We start from the raw sequence: 20,679 nt of genomic DNA, 5'->3' as shown, positions 1-20,679 counted from the left end.
AGCCTCAGTTTCCTGTTCTTAGCTGACAGGAGTGACACCTGGTGTGGTCTTCTGCTGCTGTAGCCCATCTGCCTCAAGGTTTGATGTGTTGTGCATTCAGAGATGCTCTTCTGCGTGCCTCAGTTGTAACGGCTGGTGATTTGAGTTACTGTTGCTGTTCTATCAGCTCAAACCAGTCTGGCCATTCTCCTCTGACCTCTGGCATCAACAAGGCATTTGCGTCAACAGAACAGAACTGCCGCTCAATGGACATTTTCTCTTTTTTGGACCTTTCTCTGTAAATCCTAGAGATGGTTGTGTGTGAAAATCCCAGGAGATCAGACGTTTCTGAAATACTCAGACCAACCCGTCTGGCACCAACAACCATGCCACGTTCAAAGTCACTTAAATCACCTTTCTTCCCCATTCTGATGCTCGGTTTGATCTGCAGCAGATCATCTTGGCCATGTCTACACACCTAAGTGCATTGAGTTGCTTCCATGTGATTGGCTTATTCCACATTTGAGTTAATTAGCAGTTGGACAGGTGTACCTAATAAAATGTCCAGTGAGTGTATATAACCTTAGGGATACACCTTCAGCCTTAGGCATGTTAAGGACTCCTTAAAAAGTTTAAAATCTGTTATAATCTGGTGGGAGGAGTGTTTCCATGTGTGTGTGTGTGGCAGAGATAGATCTTGAGAAACATAGATAATGGTTAAGGTCAGGGTTGCATTAGGGTTAGGGAAGGATGCTGTTGGTTTTGGGGAACGGTTGGGAGTTGGGGTTAAGGTTGGGTTGGAGTCGGAGTTAGGGAAGGAGGGTGTGGGTTTAGGGGTCAGGAAGGAAATGCTTAGGGTTAGGTTTAGGATTGGGATGGGTGGGTTTGGGTTAGGATTAGCGGTTAGGGTTATGGTGAGGGGGAAGGTATGAGTTTTAGGGTTTAAAGTTTAAAGTTCAGGATTAAACACTTGGTTTAGGGTTAAGTTTAGGGTTGGGTATATGGTTGGGGTTGGGGATAGGGTTATGTTTAAGGTTTAGGTTTGAGGTTGGGGTTAGATTCAGAGTGTAACTCTGAATGACCAAGGCTTTTAAGAATTCTACAGATGCTGTCTGAGAGTGTGTCTTGGTAGAAGATAAAATAACAAAACAAACAACGGTATTAAAATAAGTAACTACTGAGCCTCATAAGTACTTACATGATACCTTAAGGACATCTACTAATTTATGGAGTATGTATACTACAAAGTAAAATACAGTTTGGGGTATATATTCTCCCGGGTAAAATTTAGTATTTATAGGGTTTCTATATTCTACAGGGTAAAATGCAGTTTGTATAGAGCTGGGAAATAATTCAACTGCTTAGTTACATGTTACATTCAGTTTCCATAAAATAAAGTGATAATTTTAGGGATGTGGCTCTCCAGAGGTCCAGACCTGATTAATTAACTGAACTGCCATGTTCAAAAGTGTATTGGACCGAGTCAAAATGTCACCCTTTGCATTAACTTCTTCCTCAACACCCGCAGAGCAGCTGATATAGTCCCAGTGGTGCCCATTAGCTCTTCACTGGGTAACTGAATCCTGCAGTATTGCCTGTGTGTGTTGGTGAGAAACCCACAGTGTGCGTCTCTGTAGCTGCCAACAGCAACAAATTGATATTGTCCAGAGATGCCCCTCTACTTCACATACCATTTATATACAGCCAGCCATTACATATGTTTCTGGTCAGACAAGCACACACTCCTAGAGCATGGTAAAGGTTCTCATTTAAGTAGCATTGTGGTATTTCAGCTAGGCGGTGCAACTCAGTATTGAAACCAATGCTGCTTACCATCATTAGATAGCACAGAATAAATGATTCATTCAAATGAAATGAGGTGAATAGTTTCAGCAAAGAACACCTATATATTCCCGAGTAGGCTAGGTTCTATCCAGGAATTCAACAAACTAGGTCGTATACAGGAATAAAAAATGGCAGGTTGGGGTTTAGTGTTGTAGCAACAAAGCATTTCAGTAACAGTGCAAGATCAATAGAACACAGAACTGATCATTAAGTATGTTTACGGGGTTTTAGTCTATTTATTGTTTGCCCGTTCAGAGCTACTGCTGGGAAAATAACGGCTCGTGGTGTCATGCCAGATCCTTTTCTCTTTATTTAAAAAAGCCAAGATGTCTCTCGACAAGCTGCTTCACAGGCTGTATTATCGAACATTCACGGCCTATATGACAATTAGCCAAGATATCCAGAAGATGGCGGTATTGCACTATTGTGTAACCTTAATTACAAAAAAAATTATAAGTAAATCACACTGCATTTTACGACAACATCAGAAATTACCTCCACGGGTGTAGCGATTTGGCCGTTACAGACGGGAACAGGAAAAAAACGAGACAAAACAATCCCCCCAAACAAACAACAAAAACCCAGGATGAAATTAAATAAAAGCTCATCTTGGGTTTCACAGTTCCAGTCTGGCAAGGTGACAAATCCTGGATTTTCCATTAGAGACGGCTATCTAAAATGAAATCTAAGGGGGCCTCCATGGAGGGTGGGCAGATAGGGGCGGCAGCGGGCCTTAACCCGCGAGCCCTCCGATAACGCACGCGGTGGGAGGCGGAGCGAGCCGGTGTCATGCACTCGTAGACGCCATGAGGGGGCGTGTCCACCGCTCAACGCGCCTGCAGCGCTGTCCTGGCCGGGGAAGATTAGAAGTGAACCTGGCTCCGATTCCCTGTTGTAGCTGATCAGACAGGCGGAACGTTTGTGGTCAGACAAGGCAAGAACTTGGGAGTTTTTATGTAGGCTGTGGTTTGTAAATTTACATCTATATTTACATTGTACATTCTTGGGGCATTTAGCACATTCTTATCCAGAGCGAATACAAAGTGCAAAGTTTTTTTTTTGCCATAAATAAGTATGGATAGGCATAAAGTAAACTCAGCTGCTACCGAGTAGCCTAATCTGCTGGTCTGCTAAAGTACACGTATATTAATTAGCTTTTAGTTATTTACATAGCCATCCTGTAAACTGGCTGGCTACAGTCACCATTTTGCTACAAACCTCAGCTATTAAAAGAGGCAAACATTGTTAGTTCTGTCAGTTTTTGTAACTGATCTTATATGCAGTTACTGCACATCCACTGACAAGCCTCAAAAACTGTCCTCGCCTCAAAAACTGCTTGCCTCAAAAGGATTTATTTGCCACAGGTATCTAGTAAATCTCCTGCAAACAAACACTCTGACATCCAGGACAGTTCTGTGAACTTTAATGAGACTTTTCTAATACACTATGCTGTAGTGAATGCATTTCGACTCCCTGGCTAGCATAATGTCACTGTCTGGACAGCACAGCAGTCATTAATGGGTCTGTCTACAGGCGGCTAGAGGTGCTGGTTCTCTGAAGGGCCCTTTCTCCAGGCTGACCTCACTCCCCAGAGATGTACAGATGCAGAGCTTTGAAGAGGCAACCTCAGTCTCAAGCCTCTCACAGCAGTTGAGTTTAATAAGCCATTATAAATGATGACATCATGGTTTTTTCCTGCGAGGAGGGAGAGAGAGTGTGAGAGAAAGCGTTGGGGGTGAGAGAAGGTAATATGGAGGGAGAGATAGATAGAGCTGGAGTGAGATATTGTGAGAGGGCGTAATTACTGGTTACACAGAAACAGAACGCTGTTCTCACCATCTAGCACTGCAATCTGTTTTCTGACTTTTAAAAAATACAGTTGATCTTCCATATGCTTCTTGTCATCTGCATAAAAGCTTGACCCCCAGACAGATGCAAATATTTGTTCATTTGCACATTTGTGACCACAGGCCATTCAGGATGTAGAGCGCATCCTGATAGTAACAGTAACAGCAAGCAAGCTGCTGAGGAGATTTCCACACTCTGCTGAGGCTGATGGGCTGTAGACACTAGTGCCTGCTGGCAACCCCAAAAAAACAGCATCAGAGCACATCACGACATCACAATCTATTCACAGCACTCACGATTTTGGGCCGAGTTTCTAGTGGTTGTATTTCTGTAGGTGCAGTGTTAGCTGATTCCATTCTAAGTGCAGATCAGGATTTCTAACGGCACATGCTCGGCGGAGCCTTGTACACGGTCACATGGAGATGGTCAGTGGTGATGTGTTCGAGTCCCTTTAATCACTCGTTCACAGGTGTGACGTGCTATGAAAGGTCTCCATTCCCTCAGTCACTCCTACCAGGACAAGGTGACGTCGTCTCGAAATTTCCATCCCAGTTTCACCTCAGCGACCAGCTGCCAGTGTGGCCGGTGACATCCTGCTGAGGAATCTCACCGCCTTTTGTTTTATTTTCACACAGCTCTGCAGAGCAGGTGTTACTGTGTCTCTCTCTCTCTCTCACACACACACACACACACACACACACACACACGTGCGCACTCGCATACCTTGCATCGGGCCCTTCACCCAAGCGTCTCATTATCAGCCACACTCTCACAGGTCCCTCAGTCTCCACAAGCACACGCAGACCAAGCTCTCACTCTGCTTCTCGGCTGACGTGCAACCAGTTTCTCTACCCCATTCTCCAGCCTTAACTAATACCACGTGAAAGCCATAGCTGGTCTAAGAGCAGTCTCTTTTATGGAGATCCAACATCTCCCAGGAGTTTCCACCCACTGTGCCTGAGATCGTGCTGCCTCTCTGCTGTGGCATCGAGTGTCAGGATGAATCCAAGACTGCAGGGCCGGCACCTCGCCTCACCACGGTGACACTTCCATCGAACAGAATTTAAAGCAGGTCAGAGAGTCTCAGACATACACAGAGGAAAGTCAAAGTGAAGTAGTGCTCAAATGACTAACATTAAGACCCCATGACTGACTTACACTGAAGCCCAAGGCAGGTGATGTGGCATAAGGAATTACTTATTTTCTTTAAAAAAAAAAGAATTTCAATATTGTTATAATAAAATTAAAATATGTTTAAGGCAAGTGCAGACACATATGGACAAATATCCTCAAACATCCTTTCTCTGTGATCTTGAGTACATGACCTGTGAGTTGTTCCTTACTCGTTTTCTTATATATATAAATATATATATATATAAAATCTATGCAGAGACAAAACACCCTGAATTCTGTAGCCATCCACTCATGATGGGAGAACACAACATTCAGTGGGCATGTCTGCTTTAGAAGCGAGACAGTCCGCTTCTGTACACCCGCTCAGACGACATTTGTTTGGTTCGCTTCCAAAAGCAGCAAATTAATTACTGGTTTGAACGGAGGAAAACAATTATGCCAGTGGAGCACAAAGCAGAGAGACAAGTCATAATCACGGGCCGCTTTTCGTCTCCCCTCGTCTCAGCTCTCCCCCCACCACACAGGCCGCTTTTCGTCTCAGCTCCCCCCCTAACGGGCCACTTCTCGTCTCCCCTCGTCTCAGCTCCCTCCTCACGGGCCGCTTCTCATCTCAGCCCCCCCCCCCCCCCCCCCCACGGGCCGCTTCTCGTCTCCCCTCGTCTCAGCCCCCCCCCCCCCCCCCACGGGCCGCTTCTCGTCTCCCCTCGTCTCAGCTCCCCCCCTCACGGGCCGCTTCTCATCTCAGCTCCCCCCCTCACGGGCCGCTTCTCATCTCAGCTTCCCCCCTCACGGGCCACTTCTCGTCTCCCCTCGTCTCAGCTCCCCCCCTCACGGGCCGCTTCTCGTCTCCCCTCGTCTCAGCTCCCCCCCTCACGGGCCGCTTCTCGTCTCGGCTGCACGGTGAGAGGTGCAGAACTGGCAGAGGACGACAGCTTCTCTTTGGTGTGCTCACTCAATCACGCCCCCACGACAGCTTTATATATACAGTGTGTGTATATATTATATATATATATATACACACACACACACACACACACACACACATTATATATAAAAACAAGAATAGGGTGCTAGGTCAAGATTTTATACAGAATGGCACATTTTCTTTAAATCTGAGTTTCCCTTGTCATGAATTGAACCTGCTAGATACATTTGTTTATAATGCATGACAAAGTCATGGCATTAACATGGTTAATAGCGTTCAGTTTTCACACAATGAAATGTGTATAAACCTCACATAACAGAACATACACAGAATACACTCACTTGCGCTCTCTCTCTCTCTCTCTCTCTCTCACACACACACACACACCATTCCTACACCAGTATCATACTGCACAGTACTAAATTCATTGTACCACCATTCATAAATATTCAACAGTTTCATGCTATTAATTTGCATGATTGCACTCATAGCGGACCTGAATTTATGTAAATCATAACATGGCCATGTGCCTCTTCTCATCATGCGAGACATTTGTGTAATTTCCATGTAGTCTTTAGATGTAGGAGGCCAGCAGCGCACCTGGGTATGAACACGCTCGTTCAGCACACGCACATCGAACAAACCATGAGAAACAGGACCAGCGATTGCAAAAATGAAGTACCCATCATCAAAGAGGGGCCACGTCAATCACGTGTCCTTCTCACTACACGTATTATTCACATTAAAACACCAGAACAATACGTCCTCGGAGACCGCAACAAATACACAAGCAAACAAACACGAAACAAAACAAAGAGCCAGGCATTCCTAGGACCGCGCGTCCGAACGCCTTCACGAAGACTGGCAGCTCCGTGGCTAATGAAAGCGTGCGCGGACGGAAACGAACCCGGGGAGACGTGACGGCTCCTTAAACTCGGCAGAAAGTAGACCCTCCACATTAGAATAATAACCGCACTGCTGAATCTATAATGGCACCTCCCTCCTTCCTGTGTAATGAGTGGCAGGCAATGGGCCCTGCTTGCTGTCTGATTAAAACAAATGAAAGCTCCATTATAATGGGCGAGTGAATACCCGGACCCTCCCACGGCTCTAATGGAGGGTGGTGAGAAAGGAACTGTGGGAGTTTGTGAATCAGTGGCCCACCGCCTCCCTCTTAGACTCCCCCAGACACACTTTGAGCAGCGATGCAGGAAAGTAGCAGAGAAATGAAGGGGAAGTTGAAACAGGAGAGATAAACAACACTGTACTATAAACGAGACAGAGACCAGGATGTATATGCTCTTCGAATTTAATAGTAAATGAAAGGTTTAGTGCTTCCTTTGATTGACTTTCCATACTATATTGGTCATAGAGCTCCAACATGCACAGGTGATGCCACAGGTTGCGGAGCAGGAACAGGTTCCTTCAGTCTAGTACACGGACATCTGCATCCTGCAGTCCATCTCCAGTCTACAGTAACCAGCCATCCTGGATGGTCCATCCTAACAACAGTGTGGTGTTTTATCTCCACCCATCTCCATTTCAGGCCAGTCCCTTTAATGCCTTCTAAGTGGCAAGCAGAGGCACTCAAAATAGCTTTCATTTAGAAGATTCAATATTCCTGCAAGACAGCCGTCTTGGTCATTAATTTAATTTAAAACCTGAATCTTTGTTGATTAACAATAATTTTCCATTAATCTGGCCAATGGCGTAAACTCGTGATGTGAAGTCAATTGAATGACATAACCGCTTCTAAAATGCTGCAAAAGTACATTTCATATGAAGATTGCAGTATAAAAACACACAGTAAATATACTCAGCATTTCACGACTGAATAAACGATGTGACAGCCAGATTTAAAACCACCACCACAGGCAGCTCCAAAGACTGGTGATCGTTTGAATTAGTGCGCGAACTGAAATTTATTGAAAGCCAAGTGTCCAGAAAGCACAAGTCAATGAGGGGGTGGTTATGGGTCACGGCCCGAAGGGACGACCATTAGCACCTGCCGATGCAGCTGGTACGGGTCACAAGGCTTGGTGTAATGGGGCAGGACAATAAATACACAGGCTGGTTGTGTAGCCAAGGAGAAGGGACAGGCCGGGGTGGTCAGACGGCCACGGGACGGTCAGACGGCTACGGTGCCTACGCGATCCCTCGGGATGATTCGGAGCTCGGAGCCATGTTTCAGAAACACGTTTCCTGCAAAGATGGGGAGAGGGAGAGAGAGAGAAAAAGAGCAAAAAAACATTTGCAACCCATTTTAAAAGCATGCACTCATTTACTCACAGAAGACAGAAATGGTGCTGGAAGATCACACAGTGTTAGCGCTAGCAACACCACGGCTACTGATGAGGAGCAATGACCTACATCAGATACCACCTTTAGGATCCTGAGGCAAAATGAACGTAATGACCAAGGCCATCAGTGCCTGAAACCACAGCACTTCTTCACTACACTCTGTGTGCAATCCTTCTCCAAGCCCACAAAACAGCTCCTGTTACTCAGTGAACTCTTCTAACCATTAAATCCAAAGACATTAAAAATAAGAGGTGAAAAGAGTATAAATAAACCACACTGATGTCTGCAAGTAATCAGAACTGTGTATAGTCCAGTACCAGTGGTTTGAAATTTTGGACTTTGACATTACATTTAAAAATTCAAAATGGTCATCTTCATATCATGGAAACCCCTTTCATACTTTCAACGTTCCAGGAGATGTTAAGGAATTGACCAAATAACATTAAATAAAACACGTTCAGCATGCGTCTGGGCTAATCCTGTGTGGCCTTTGCCCTCACAGGGCACCTTCCTCAGTAATGCCCTCAGGCCTGTCATGCTACCTTTTGTAGTTCTTGCATTTGTGAGGGTGGGGATTCACTTCAGGAAGTAAAATGCATGGTTCCCAGGGGCCAGTAGAAACCCGTCCACTTATTATTATTTTTTATTCACTTATATTTTTAATCTTAAAAAATTAGACTTTAGCAGCAGGGTTTGGGTCGCTGTCCTGCCTCGGCAGCTCATGTCATCTGCTAAGCGCTTTCGATGCTCTCCAGCACTTCAGAATTCACCGAGCTTGGCAGTGGTGCCATCACTAAAGATGGGTGAGTCATCTAGGTAGGCCCATGCAGCGTGGGAGAGGATTCACCACGCCTTTCTGGAGCAGCTCACCCTCCCCCTTCTGCACTCAATCACTCTGATACAGTTTCATCTTCAACTCATCTGTGTCATGGAACTCTACAAGAATTATGTTTATTTATTTTTTAATCTCGTGTTATTTTGAAATAATACTCTAAATAGTGGGGTATACCTATACTCAGTTTGGTTGTACTGGTGTACTGTACTCCATCATACTGACAGGTTTATCCATCTCTGCAGCATCTAGACTAGTCTTGATGATTTTCAGCAGGTTTTCTCCCCTTGCACGATTGCTCACCAGTGAGCAGGGTGCCAAAGAGACAGGGTTGTGTGTGTGTGTGTGTGTGTGTGTGTGTGTGTGTGTGTGTGTGTTTTTTTTATATATACGTTTGACTAATGTTTTGGCAGTCTGTGAGATTGCTGTTTTAATTCAGCAGCATGACAACCTGCTTTAGTAGAATTCATCTTTCTGTGGCCCTACGGTTTGAGACTCCTGCTACAGGCCTCTGAATCAACTCCAGGCACTTTGGTAACTTCCCTGCTCTGAGCCAACCACGAGCTCGCACAGCCCGGCCGAGAAACAGGCGAGCTGCTAACTACGAAGCGGCTGCACTTCGCCCGCCCGGCGACGGGCGCGACAGGGCGACTACGCCTTAATTGTTCGCTCAGACCAGATGTCCAAATTATAGCTGACATTCTGCACTAGAATTCGTTGCCACTGGGTTCATTATTACTCGATTTGTAACAATGTGCTAGAATACAGAGGAAAAGAACAACAAAAATCGCACCAGTGCCTTTTCCTTCCAAACCTTGGAAGGAAAAGACGGTTCTGGCACAGAATATGTCATCAAGAAATACATTTGCAAGTAAGCAATTACGATGCTTCCAGTACAGTTAGTTAGTTATTACAAATAATTTCTAATTACCCGTGACTTAGCTAAACCCAGCATATGTTGGTTGGGTAACAGAAGACTACTGACCATTCGGTGATACTGCTGAAAGCAGATTATGTACATGACCACATCTCCCTCCACCAATGATTACCCCTCAGGCTCGTGGTTAAAACCACCTGCCCTCGTCCACCTTTAAGCACTCCTACGGAGCAATTTCAGAGAATTTCTGATATCAATTTACACTAATATTGGAGATAAACCCATGCTCACTGTTATTATACTACTCAGCTGAGCATATAGGACAGGTGAGGTCCTCTGAGATCCTGACAGCTACATCACATGTCAAGGGTAACTAGAAAAAGATTAATTAGAATTGGAAGCATTTGTTACAGAATGCTGCCTCCTGGCAAGACGCCCTATTCCAGTGGCATGCAGACAGTCACGTAGATGTCAGCATATGTTTAATTGTCCTTTGTTCAGTGTCCATTTATGCAGAGCTGGCCTAAGACATATTCAAATGATGCAGCCACTTAGAGCTTCCGTGCCAATAGGGGGCTCCCAAGAGCACCAAGATGATGAATCAATTGGCGCTGAAGTGGTGGTACGGGGGGCCCTAAATTAAATTCTGCTTAGGGCCCCATGAAAGTTTGGGCCAGCCCTGCATATATGACATGAAAATATGTGTTTTATTGTCATTTAATCAGTGTCCATATACGACAATCATATAGGTGATTAATTGTCCTTTGTTCGGTGTCCATATAATGCATGAAGATACGTGTTTGCATTTGAAATACAGTGCTAATAGAGGGGCAGGATCTCATAATAAGATGCAAAACCAAACTGCAGTATGCTAGACAGCATCATCAATATTCATTACATAATATGGGAAATTTACATACAGGTCCTGAAAAGGAAGCATTCTTTTCCTGTCTAATCGGATCTCCCTAAATCCCACTAGGCTGCTACCCATCGGTCAGAAGACTCTCCCCCTGCGGCTCCTTCCCCAAGCCCCCCCACGGTCCGCTGGCATGAGCTAGACTTTAATACGAAAGGCACACAGCTTCTCACAAGCAAACAGATGAGGTTCGGAGAGAACAGGCAAATTCGAAAGAGCTCGGCGTGTAATTAGCAAACCCTCAGGGTTACAGGCTGCAGGGTGTCCATGCGGGAAGAGACCAACCTGCTGTCTGGGCTGGATTGATTCCGATGCCATCTGCACGAGAACCAGAAAGGTGTTAGACACATCATGATAACAGTTACGTGCACAAAAGAGTCAGACTGCAAAACAAACAATGAGATGGGCAGATGAGGGGAGAGAGGTGAAGAGCACCAGGCACTCCGGCCCGAGGACAAAGCCCCGCCCACCACATCCGCCCACAGCGGAGACAGATGCAGGACTTCAGCGGGTCTGCCTGCTGTTGTTGTTGGTTTAACACATGCGAGCAGCAACTTGTGATTCATTTCTGCTGGATTTTAAGGCTTGGCACCATATAGAGCCAAGTTTACATGGTGAGTGTATTTAAAGAAAAAAGCAAAACCACACACACAAACATTTATCTGCACTTACCATTTGTAATAATGGCGCTTGTAGCAGCAGGCACTTTAAACTAAGGGGACAGAGAGAGAGTGTGACAGTGAGTAAGAGAGAGAGAGAGAGAGAGACAGAGAGAGAGAGAGGAGAGACAGTGTGAGAGAGCATGTGAAAAGAGCTACATGGTATCCAACCACACGCACCCAAGCATAGAAGAGGAACGTACACACACACACACACACACACACACACACTCTGGAGGCCTCTGTGTCTGCAGGCATTTAGTGCAGGTCACCTGAGGTCTGAAAGCATGAGTGGAAGGACAAAGGAAGCTGTGAGGGCTGAGCAGAGTGAGGGGCGTGTGTGTGTGTGTGTGTGTGTGTGTGTGTGTGTGTGTGTGTGTGTGTGGCGCAGCATCGATATCTCGATGGCATTTATCAACACAGCCTCAGTGTAATGAGGTGACACTGCACGGCGGCCACGCCCCCTTCCTGCGCTGTGAAGGTGCGGACCAGGCCAAACTACTGCCGAGTACTCTGTAGAACACACACGCTTAACTGAGGAGCCTCTCAGCAGAGCGGTCCATAGGAAGCACCAGGAGAGCCCGACAAGAGGGTGACCGAGCCCGGGGAGAAGGGAAGACCCCTTCCACATGATTGGCCATGACACCACAGGCATCTGAGCGAATCAAGTAGGGAAGGCGGGAGAGAGGGCGCGCGCACACACACGCGCGGCGGGTCATGATGGAGGGGCCAGAGGGGCAGTGGCAGGGCCTCTGACTCCCAACGCCACGGGGAGCTCGGGGTGCCACCAAACGGGTGTGATCCTTCACGTCAGCTCACACCCTCACGGCACAGACAGGAACGGCGTTCCCAACAGAGTCTTCCACGCGCCATCTGCTCCCCAGCAGACAGGAAGACATTTAGAGAGTGACAGAGAGGAAACATGTTTAAAGGAAGGTGACAAAAGACAGGAATGCGGCAAAAAGGGGAGAAAACGGGTGGAGGACGGGTGGAGAACGGCTGTAGCAACTAGCGTGCAAAGTGCAGGCACAATCTTTCAGGTTATTACACTGGGCAGCCCGCAAACTACAAGTTATGGTATCTGATTGTGACAAATGAAGAGGAGAAGGAGCAAGTAGAACATTAAAGGGAGAGATGCTCAAAAGTTTGTAAGAGAGAGACAGACAGACACATTCAGACACAGACAGGTACAGACACAGACCCACTGCAGACCTACAGAGGCTCCAGGACTTATTCAACACATCCAACCTCTCAAACACAACAGATCACAAAGCATTCAGATTGTGCGTATTACAGCCAGACGTTTTATAAACACACTCAGTAGCAGGTTGACCTGCAGAGCAGAGCCAGGTAGTCCTGGGAAATCTGTGCCAGAACCGTCTTACCTCTTCTGCCGCAAACTTCAACACTGCTGTAAACGGCGTGCTTTCAGGTACACTTAACCTGAAACACAGCACAGGAGGAAAGACATAAGACATAGCAATCATTTTTGATAACTCTTAGTTACTTGTAATTGTCTTGCTGCTAACATGCTTCCCTGAGAAGAACAGCTAGTAGGGTTGCACTGGCAGGTAAGAACACACACCGGGCAAGCTAAATCCGCAGCTAGACTATTCAAAAGCTTTTTAGACTGTGATTTTATAAATCTATCCTAGACAAGGAATGACAGACAGTTAATTTATGTTGTTTTATAATTCAAACGTTCACAACAGACACCAAAATCTGTTCTGTGCTAACATTACACAATGACTCACTGTCTGTTGGTTCCTACTGTCTGGTTGTTAAATGCGGGGGTCAGAGCCACAGTTCCTGCTGGACCAGGGACGAGAGCAGAGGACCACAGTTTGGCTCAGTGCCAGTCCTTAAGTAAGCAGCACATCTCCATCTTTTGTTTCTTGCTCAGATTACTCCCCCCCCCCCCCCTCACTATTGTATAATGTTCAACCAACACTTCAGTGCTTAAATATAACCAAAAGGCAGTCAAAGCCCTCTATTCAACAATGTATATTACTGAGAATTCTGATAATTAAAATGTCAAATCATGTTAATCCATTTTAAAAGATGCTTCTGCCAACTACCAGATGATGCTGGTGAAATTTGCTGCAGGCCTCCTTGTTCACCATCTCAAGTCTGTTATTCATCTTTTCATTCATCTTTTTATCAAACATGGAGTGTTCCTATAATTCTGCACATCTGTTAGCATCCAGTATCAGCTTATGGGAAGTGTTAACGACCATCTCTGCTTGAGGATGATGGGAACCTCGGAGAATTCAATCCTCCACACAAGGGACTGGTTCTGTGGAGCCAAGTACAGTTAAGTGCTGGCAGTAAAAACGCCACTCCCCTCCGTACCACTCCCCTCCGTAGGGATTACAACAGCACACGGAATACTTGGAAGTTTTGTACTTTGCATATCTGATTCTTGCATTGAGTAGATTACTGTCACCAATGCAGGGCCATTATCAACAAACGTTTAATTTGTTATGTGCCCATTAATAATTTTGGATATTTACAAGCTGAACTTAACTTTAGATTATCCTCAAATCCTTATTCACAAAACAACACAAACCAAACAACAATAACATCATGAATAAACAGGCAAAATGTTCTATCAGGGAAACCAGGCCACTTATAGAACGCAAGACATGTGTCTCTGAATCTTTCCACAGCCTTCACTCAAGGCAGCTTTGGGTTCTGTTTTGTGACACCACAAACTTGACCTACTGACCTCCTCTCACCTGCTTACCAGTCACATGGTCTGCAGTGTTTGTCAACATCCCAGTCAAGGGACGAATATAAACTGAACTAATTAATCTGGCTCCGAGCAGGACCTACTGTTCTACTTAGTCTGTTTCTCAAATAAAAACATGCGCAACTTAAAAGCACGTCTTCGGTCTGAAACATTTATGATTATTGATTATGTACACCCAAGGAGCACAGAATATACTAGCATGTTCAAGGGAAGAAAGTACAGGATGAGGTTGGCTGGGGTTATTGATTAGATGAGAAACTGTCTCTGTGGAACTCTGAAGTGCTCATAAAGCAGTTATGCTGTTGATTGCCTACACTCTTCTGCTCACGTGTGTTGTGAGTTATCAAACAAGCAAAGCATGCACAGAAACCCTTCCCTCTCCAGATCACCACACCACCACGAGTTAGGGGTACCAGGGTGTAGACATATCATGTTTGATAACACTCAGAAGCAAGACTATGTATCTAGTGACTGACACTATGGCCAGTCTGGCATATGTGAGCAAGTTAAAGGCCTATTGTGGTCTTATTTACATGTGATGCGCTGATCTCGTTCATAAGAGGAGCATGACACGTCTTACGAGGTGTCCAGTAGAAACAGTCAGCATTCAAGCAAGCTTAAGCTTTTCTCTCTACCATATGTGGAATAATTCGGTCTTAGCTGCCTGGCTGATTTAGACACGCATGCTCTACTTTGACATGATGCTACATTATACAGTGACATCTCAAAGTACGCAGGAAACTACACCATCTTTTAAAAAAGAAGCACAGAATATACTAGCATGTTCAAGGGAAGAAATTACAGGATGAGGTGAATATTCTAGTTAGCAAGGCACGAAGATTCCGCGTATTAAAGCATAAATGACACAATACTCAGGTCCTTAGCCAATATACCCAGCTATAGCACAATTTACATCAGAGGCCGAAACGCAAAACCCTGCTACCCTTACAGGTTTAGTACAACGTGCATAGACGATGGAGGACATAACTGATCGGCAGAGACAAGGTTAAGGGTTGGGGAATATTACCAACATGCCAGGTAGCAGATCTGAGTACTGACATCAGCCATCATACTCACACTTTGTAGGGTAACCGAGGGTCCGACGTCAGGGTGATTTTAAACGTTACTTTTGACCTAAGACATAAAAGTCATACATTAAGTACAATGTGTCTTTTTAGCGCAACAGTCAAGTATTGCATTATAACTCTTAAAACATAACTAACACTTACATTTTTGCTGTGAGAGTAAATCACACAGCGTTTAACACGAGCAGGAAGTAGCGAGGACCGCTAGAACACGTCACCCTTTACTGAGCCCGTAGGTTTGTGTCTGTCATCCTCAGGGACATTTTCAGTTGTCGTTTCACTGTAAACTTCCTCAGATATTTTACACGTATTTTTCTAAGATCAATTTATATCCATAGACATTTAGAATAGCTATAAAATTAGTATCCCAGCAGTGTCCGTAATTTCAAGCAGGCACATATCATTGGATGCCTGATATTTACCGTAAGTACGACTGTATAAGAACCGTCGGTCGAAGGAGCAATAATGAAGAACTATATTAACACTTAGAACAGATGACAGTTGAGCTCACAGTTGCAAACGCTGCAAACTTGTTTTGGAAAAACACAAACAATAAAAACAAAAGAGAAATAAAGGTTCAAAGGTTGCACTGAAAGCAAACAATACTTCTTTCATCTTCTATCTTCTCCGTTTAGTCCAATTCAGGGTTGTGGCAATAGGATGAGCAGAGATGCCCTGGTGTGTCTGTCCTCTGCCACTGCCTCCAGCTCCTCCTGTGCTACCTGCAGGTGTTTCCAGGCAGATATAATCCCCCACAGAGCTCCTGGACCTTCCCAGAGGCCTGCTCACATTTGGCCTCCAGGGGGCATCCTTTCAGATGCCTCAACCACCTCATCTGGCTCCTTTCAATGTGGAGAGGCAGCAGTACTATGTTGATTCACTCAGAGCGCTAAGCTCCTCACCCCTCGCAATATCACGGATAGTGAGCCCCACTACGAGGTAGACAATGCTAGCTTTGTCTGCTCATATCCACAACCTTGTTCTCTCCGTCATTACCCAGAGTTCATGACCATAGATGGTGGGTGCAGATTTAGACCGGTAAATTGAAAGCTTCGCTCCATAGCTCAGCTCCGTCTTCACCACTGCAACTAACCTATGGTTGATGTCACAGTTCCTCTTCCCATAACTCATGACCCCACACTGCTTCAACCCTTCCGCTTGGGAGATGTCCTCACCCCATACCCAGAGGGAGCACATCCTCACCCCATACCCAGAGGGAGCACGTCCTCACCCCATACCCAGAGGGAGCACGTCCTCACCCCATACCCAGAGGGAGCACGTCCTCACCCCATACCCAGAGGGAGCACGTCCTCACCGCATACCCAGAGGGAGCACGCCCTCACCCCATACCCAGAGGGAGCACGTCCTCACCGCATACCCAGAGGGAGCATGTCAAGCTATTCCGGGAGATGAAATGGTGTCTGATTTAGTGGTGCTGATCAGCAATCAGCAATATTACTTTATTTCTGTAATTACACACACACGCGCACACATACACAGACACACACACACACACACATGCGCACACACACACACACACACACACACACACACACACACACACACACACACACACACACACACACACACACAATTTCCTGTTTATTAAATGGCTCATTTATTTCAAATAAGAAAACAGTAATATTATACATTGCTTCTTGATAGTGCAGAGCTCTTCACAATAGTCCGATGACACTTCACAAAAGTTATGCACATAAAATTTTGTTGAAAGAGCTTTTTCAGCAGAATCATATTTAGACTCCTCAGGTCTACATTTTTCTTTCTGTTTTTAAAAACAGCATCCACTGTGAACCGCTGTCATTGCTGATGCAGGGGAAGGAGCAACAGTGGGCGGGGCCTTCAGAGGCAGCGAACAGACTGAAAGGAAGAAAACCTGGAAGACAGGAAGCCTGAGCTGAAGGAGTGACCCTGGAAGGCCAGGTGCTGTTCTCAGAACAGTCTAGACTCTGGGGAATGGGATTGGCAGAACGCCTGAGAAACAGACCAAACATCTTACTGAGCTTTGTGTGTTGTGTAATGTCATTTCAATTACATCATTTGTCCTAAGCTTATTTTGGAAGTTTATGGCTTATTTATTAAGACATGAGGGAATAATGAAACTTTAGAATACATTATTTTCTATTTGTTCTTTCATCTAATGTTTATATATGTGTGTTGGTATGAATATCTTTTTGCAACTTTAATAGAAACTGTCATCTACATCTTTGCATTGCCTTAAGTTATGAAGTCCACATAATGCGATATTGTGTGGTTAAGGAGAATGACCCGCAATGAAAGTACTCACATCAGGATGACATTTGCATTTATACCCAGAGGGCTCGTGTTTTACCAGCATGTGAAGCTTACATGGTTGCTGCATTAGCTTGACATAAATAACTACTTCATGGCAAAGAAAACTGTGTGATTCATTTCGGGGCAGTATGTGACACCCCCTCGCTCTTTCTGACTCACCTCACACACGTTTAATGGCGCCCCAACCCGTCTTCCTCAGCTTCATCATTGATTTGTGCACACATGCCAGCAGCGTTCCATTGTAGATGCTATGGTGGGTATCGGTTCCATGGTTCCTGTGGTGGTGCCAGAAATATTTCAGGAGAATAGGCCTATTCCAAAACCTCTAATAAGAAGAAAACACTCTGCCTTGCCATTCCATGTCATAATAATTAGAAGCAAGAAATGTAACAAGGTTAGATAGCATTTTGATAAAAACCTGTAAAGGCTTATAGAGTACTGAATTAATTAGGAAATAACACTTGACATTTTCATAAGAAAATGATCTGAATAATTAAAATGATTTGAAATACAGTACAATAAATAACTCATGCAGTTCACTGTGTTCTCCATTTTTTCAGAAGTGTTCTACAACAGACAGGTATTCTACCTAGCATCTCTAACAAAGCAGTCACTAGAAGCATAATATGATCATGTGTAAACAACATGAATACAGTGTGCAATGCAGTTATAGAACATGGAGGGAATATAATGGTTTGGCAGTTCAGCTGTGTTTTGTAAAAACTGAGTTATTATAAGTAGGTTTGGGTTCCACATTTTCTGGTTTGCAGTCAAAATAAATAGCCTAAACACTGAAAATTCTACTGATCAATAAACAGCTCTTTCAGAGCTTTGTATTCTGTGATTTCTTTGAGAACAGAAAAACTGACACCGTGATGTCTAGAGGATTCCTGTTGACTATCTCTCTATTGTCCCAAATGACATGCCTTTGTGGAAAAGGCTACACAAGATTTACAATCTACAACGTCCTACGTACTGTGTAATTCTCAAATGAGTGTTGGTCTTTCATAGACTGTCTGCTGCTATCCAAGGTCCAAAAATGGATCCTCATGAATCCCATAGAAACACTTCACAAGGAAAACATTTACCCACACTCTTTACAGGTTTAATAGAATCCTACTTATTATTAACTTTAAGTTTTATGCATGTGGACTAACACAATACCATAAAAATATGGTTTATATATAGAAAAGTGAGTGCAACCTGGGAACCTTTTATGAAATATGTATGCAGGAAACTCATTTACACTGATCTGCGGTAATGACGACTTAGAGCAGTCTGTTTTTTTTCCTCCTCCCAGGACTGTTGCAGTAGTGATAGATGAGGTACTGGAGCCCAACATAAATGCAAACCACAAACAGCTGCAACATGACTCAGCCAGTCACCACACTGAGAATCGCGCATTGTGTGCTGTGCTTATCTAAAAATACGCTTTTTTTTTCACACCTACACTTTTTTTCTTTTTCTTATTCCAATCTTCCATTTCATATTTCTCATTATTCTTTCTCTTGAAGCCGAACCCACCAAGATTACTTCAAGCGAAGGGGCTGGGTTTCATTACGAGGGGCTGATTAAGGGCCAGAGTCAGGTGCATGCTCCAACAGAGCCTGAAGTCCTTCAGCTCAGCCACGCTGGTAAAGGCTCTTCAATCCTTGTAGGCACTTGAACTGCAGGCTGCCTCGCATTTCAGCCTGAACGTTTGGATGTCCTTTCTAGGGAGGATTTCACCCCGATGAGGGAAGAAGAGACACTCGCCAGACTCCTGCTGTCCCGTGATAAGGAAGACAGGGGAGATCAGGAGGCAACAATTCCTCAGCGGGAGGAGTGTTCAGGACCATTGTGAGGCACCAGAGACATAGGCCTCGCACACCTGACCCACACGTGTTGATGATGGTAAAAAAGGGCCTTTTTGGGTTAAATGTAGCTATAGATGATAGTGAACTTCTCATATGAAACAGAAGGGGAAACGGGAGTAATATGTTAATTTAGACAATTTATAGCATTCAAGTCATTAGAGTCCATTAATTATATAAGCAAGAACACAAGCAAGAATGTAATCCATCAAAGTGGAGCATTCTAAAGCCCAATGTAAAAACCTAGAATGAGGCACTGTGGGTAGTAACAATAATTCCCCCTGCAGTGATGTCCCTCATTATGTATATTTCTTGTATTAGTTATAAATATACTCAGTGATAGCCTGTGCATAAAAAGTACAGCAGAACTACAGGACTGTGTGGTTCCTAAAAGAAAATGTTCACTGAAAGTATAACCCTCTTATGTGTAACATCCACTGTCCGGAATTGGGCTTTATTGTCAGATGTTTTTCACTTTCATAAGTGCAACTGCCCTCTCTCAAAAGAACAATTGAGTATGTCGTTTAACCGTTAACAATGTCACACGTACCCGACAGAATGACTGAATCGCGAGTACTTGAAGAACAATGTAAACGTTGTGCTGTGACTTCCACCAGGTTTTGCTCAACGAGCACACACACTCATCACAAAGGCAGTGAGTGTCTGTGCTGCGCTTCACGCCCACTCCTGGGTCAGGTTGGAAAGAACATGGCACATTCACTATTTCACTACACAGATGTGTATATCACCACAAGCTTTCCACCATTTTCTCTCTCATATATCCAAATATGTTCAGTAGTAACCATGCTTACTTTCATTACAGAGAAAAAATCTCTGAGAATAGTTAAAGTAGAATTCATTTTCATGAATCAAATGTGGGGTCCATATGTACATCAGTGCACACGTTAACTTTTTTAGATGATGACGTTCAACACGCAAAGTACATTCCCTCATCCCTCACTGCCAAATTATCTATGCGTACCCATGCATATATAAGCAATGCTTCTGACACTAAATGCATTCGGTTTCATTGTATCCGCTGGGCCATGACGGCTTGCTACACTCCTGATGCACAGTTGAGAAACAGCTTGAATTACTCACTAAATTGAAAAATAAATCTCTTTAGCTTCTTTCTTTTTATAACTGTTTTGCATAATCCTTGCGACATGCTTTGATCAGATGCCTGTCCGTGTATCCTTTGTGCAGCCTGTGGCTCCAGAGAGCTGTGCCTGCCAGCCGGGCTGTGACAGAAGGGAAGTTGGAGAGACTCGTGTTGCCCAGGGACCAAGTCCGCTGCTCAGCTGGGCAAGCTCCATTAAAGGGCGTCAGTGTTTGCTACGGTTAATTGAAGATGAGATTG

The 20,679-nt window shown here is 44.6% G+C and overlaps 1 protein-coding gene across 1 annotated transcript; it reads right to left on the bottom strand.

Moving 5' to 3' along the window:
- Positions 1–7,024: 7,024 nt before the first annotated feature.
- Positions 7,025–15,565, bottom strand: ufm1 (ubiquitin-fold modifier 1). The gene is made up of 6 exons (XM_077020131.1): positions 15,298–15,565; positions 15,146–15,202; positions 12,702–12,759; positions 11,330–11,369; positions 10,943–10,975; positions 7,025–7,933 (listed from the first exon to the last, which is right to left on the bottom strand). Coding segments are annotated over exons 1-6 (264 nt in total). The 5' UTR covers positions 15,300–15,565; the 3' UTR covers positions 7,025–7,859.
- Between the last annotated feature and the right edge of the window lie 5,114 nt (positions 15,566–20,679).

This window comes from Brachyhypopomus gauderio, chromosome 10 (assembly GCF_052324685.1).
Source record: "Brachyhypopomus gauderio isolate BG-103 chromosome 10, BGAUD_0.2, whole genome shotgun sequence".
NCBI lineage: Eukaryota > Metazoa > Chordata > Actinopteri > Gymnotiformes > Hypopomidae > Brachyhypopomus > Brachyhypopomus gauderio.
The sequence above is the reverse complement of the archived record's forward strand: the minus strand, read 5'-3'. Positions and strand labels throughout refer to the sequence as shown.

Excerpts from the sequence above, each read along its gene's own strand:
- ufm1 (XM_077020131.1), bottom strand. Across the intron at positions 11,370-12,701 it reads TGAAGTTTGCGGCAGAAGAG|TTTAAAGTGCCTGCTGCTAC; the intron begins GTAAGACGGTTC and ends CTGTCCCCTTAG. Across the intron at positions 7,934-10,942 it reads CAATCCAGCCCAGACAGCAG|GAAACGTGTTTCTGAAACAT; the intron begins GTTGGTCTCTTC and ends CCATCTTTGCAG.